General features: G+C 40.1%; 1 protein-coding gene across 1 annotated transcript; it reads left to right on the top strand.

Annotated features, from left to right (window-relative positions):
• The first annotated feature begins 429 nt into the window (after positions 1 to 429).
• On the top strand, positions 430 to 1845 carry LOC124368229. The gene has a single exon (XM_046825504.1). The coding sequence runs from the start codon at positions 430 to 432 to the stop codon at positions 1843 to 1845; it is 1416 nt and encodes a 471-aa protein (XP_046681460.1).
• Positions 1846 to 2548: the final 703 nt, after the last annotated feature.

The following is a 2548-nucleotide window of genomic DNA, read 5'->3' as shown; positions in this document are numbered from 1 at the left end:
TGAATGAAGGTGTGCACAACTAGCAAAATAGTGCCTGCCATTATAGGAATTTGAACTGCCAGATCCAGGGTTAATGGAGTTCCCTCTATTTCCAAGTTGAAATCAAAAAAACGCTTAGACTCCAACGGTCAAAAGAAAATCAGTGTGTTTTTTCAAAACGTCAATGGACTGAGATCTAAACTTGTAACCCTGCGCCAATCTCTTAGCCATTCCGTATATGATGTGATTGTATTGGTGGAGACCAACCTTACAGGGGATATAAGTAATGTTGAACTTGGTTTCTTCAATTACAGGGTGTATAGATGTCATAGGACCTCTCTATCGAGCCAGAAAACCAGTGGTGGTGGGGTGATTGTGGCAATACGGGACCGGTTTGATTCCTGGGAACTCTCTCAGTCTTCTCTTTACATTGAATGTGTCTTTGCAGCCATGAAGCTAAAGAATTCTATTCTTGTCCTTGGTGGTGTATATCTGCCTCCTAATCAGAACTCTACCCAATACATGGAATTTGCATCTATTCTGGAGGAACTGTCAATTACCGTTCAAGACATACACCCATTATTGATTATTGGAGATTTTAACTTGCCGAACGTGGACTGGTCCAGTCTCTTTACCCACCTCAACACATCAGCCCAACATATTTATGATGTTATAAATTTCCTTGATCTTAAGCAGTACAATAATATCTACAATGATCGAGGTGTCCTTCTGGATTTGGTCTTTTCTTCTGTGAACTTGCAAGTCCTGAATGCCTCAGACCCTCTTCTTCCTGTGGAATGTCACCATCCTGCGCTGGAAATGGACCTGGATATTAATACTTCAGAAAACCTCTACTATAGTGCATTTGTTCCCAATCTAAGGAAATGTGATCTAGCCCATGTGTTTGACTGGGTTCAGCGTCTGAACTATCCTGTGTTCGATAACAGTGTTCCTGTCGAAGACTTATTTTCAGAATTTTGTTTCCAACTTAGCTGCAATATTAGGAGCGCATGTCCATCTAAATACGTTGGTAAACGAGCCTTTCTTGTTTGGTTCTCCCCTGAACTAAAAGCTGTGATCATCAGGAAGAAGATACTTCATAGGCGCTACAAACAAACTCTTGATAACCGTCTTTATTATCAATTTTGTGGTGTTCGTGCAACATGTAGTAGACTAACGAGGGAATTCTACTCAACATATATTCAGTCCATTGACTCATCTCTGAAAAGTAACGTTCGAGTCTTCTGGAGTTTTGTCAATTCTTCCAAGAGGACTCCATCACTTCCTTCTCGATTGCAGCTCGATCATGAATTTGCTGAAAATCCTCAAGACATCTCTAACATGTTCGCCAAGTTTTTTTCCTCTGTGTACAAGGCTCCATCTTCATCTCCACCTATATATGACCTCAAGGCATGTACCACTCTCTCTTCCTGCTGTGTAACCTGTGCTGAGGTGGAGGGTGTACTGAATTCGCTTGATGTGAACAAGGGAGCTGGCCCTGACGACATCTCTCCATTGATTATGAAATTCTGCAGTAGCGTCTTATCTCCTCACCTTACCATATACTTCAACATGCTCATGGCTGCCGGAATCTTTCCCTCTAATCTCAAATTGGGTTATATAGCACCTATCTTCAAGTCTGGTTCTCCCGCTGACGTCAAGAATTATCGCCCGGTAGTTGTTCAGTCATCAATTGCCAAGATCTTTGAATCCCTGGTTCTGAAGAGGTTGTCATTCCATCTGAAGGGTGTTATCTGTGCTGAACAACATGGCTTTATGAAAGGACGCTCGACTACTACTACTTCTCAGAATCTCATCAGGTGGACTCCATATACACAGACTTCTCTAAAGCTTTCGATCGTGTAAGCCATGAACACCTGGTGGCCAAGCTTGAAGCTATTGGACTCAGTGGAAGCCTCTTGATGTGGTTGAAGAGCTATCTTCGGGATTGTTATCTTCGGGTTCGGGTTGCTGGCTGTTTGTCGAAGCCTTTCTCTGCTATATCAGGTGTGCCTCAGGGATCGCTGTTGGGCCCTGTTCTCTTCTCAATATTTATCAATGACTTAGTCCAGTACACCCAAGGATCAAAAGTTTTACTCTTCGCCGATGATGCTAAATTCTTCAGAACAATAAAAACCCTCAACGATTGCCAGGCTTTACAGAACAGTATTGATCTGTTGATGAAGTGGTGTTATGATAATGACATGTCATTAAATATTTCCAAATGCTCTATGATATCTTTCTCCAGGTCTTTTTCCTAATTCTATTTACTTATCATGATCCTCAATATTTATTATAAATTATTGTTATTTATTTGTTATCGTTGTTAAAATTTGTTACGAATTCTATAGATTCTATTTTGTTACTCTAATACTGTTAATATTTATTACAATTATGTAGATTTTATTTACCTTTACTAGTATAGTTATATTTATTGTAAATCATATAGCTTTATTTATTGTTATTGTTGCATAGTGTTGGCTGTATTGTTCCCTGCATGTTTGGCTTGGTGCTTGAGCTAGGGCTTAAGCACCAATTAGTTTAAAGTCCAATTGCATGTTTGGCTTGT

The sequence above is a fragment of the Homalodisca vitripennis genome, chromosome 8 (assembly GCF_021130785.1).
Source record: "Homalodisca vitripennis isolate AUS2020 chromosome 8, UT_GWSS_2.1, whole genome shotgun sequence".
Classification (NCBI taxonomy): Eukaryota; Metazoa; Arthropoda; class Insecta; order Hemiptera; family Cicadellidae; genus Homalodisca; species Homalodisca vitripennis.
Note: the sequence above shows the minus strand (reverse complement) of the source record. Positions and strands in the feature narration are given on the sequence as shown.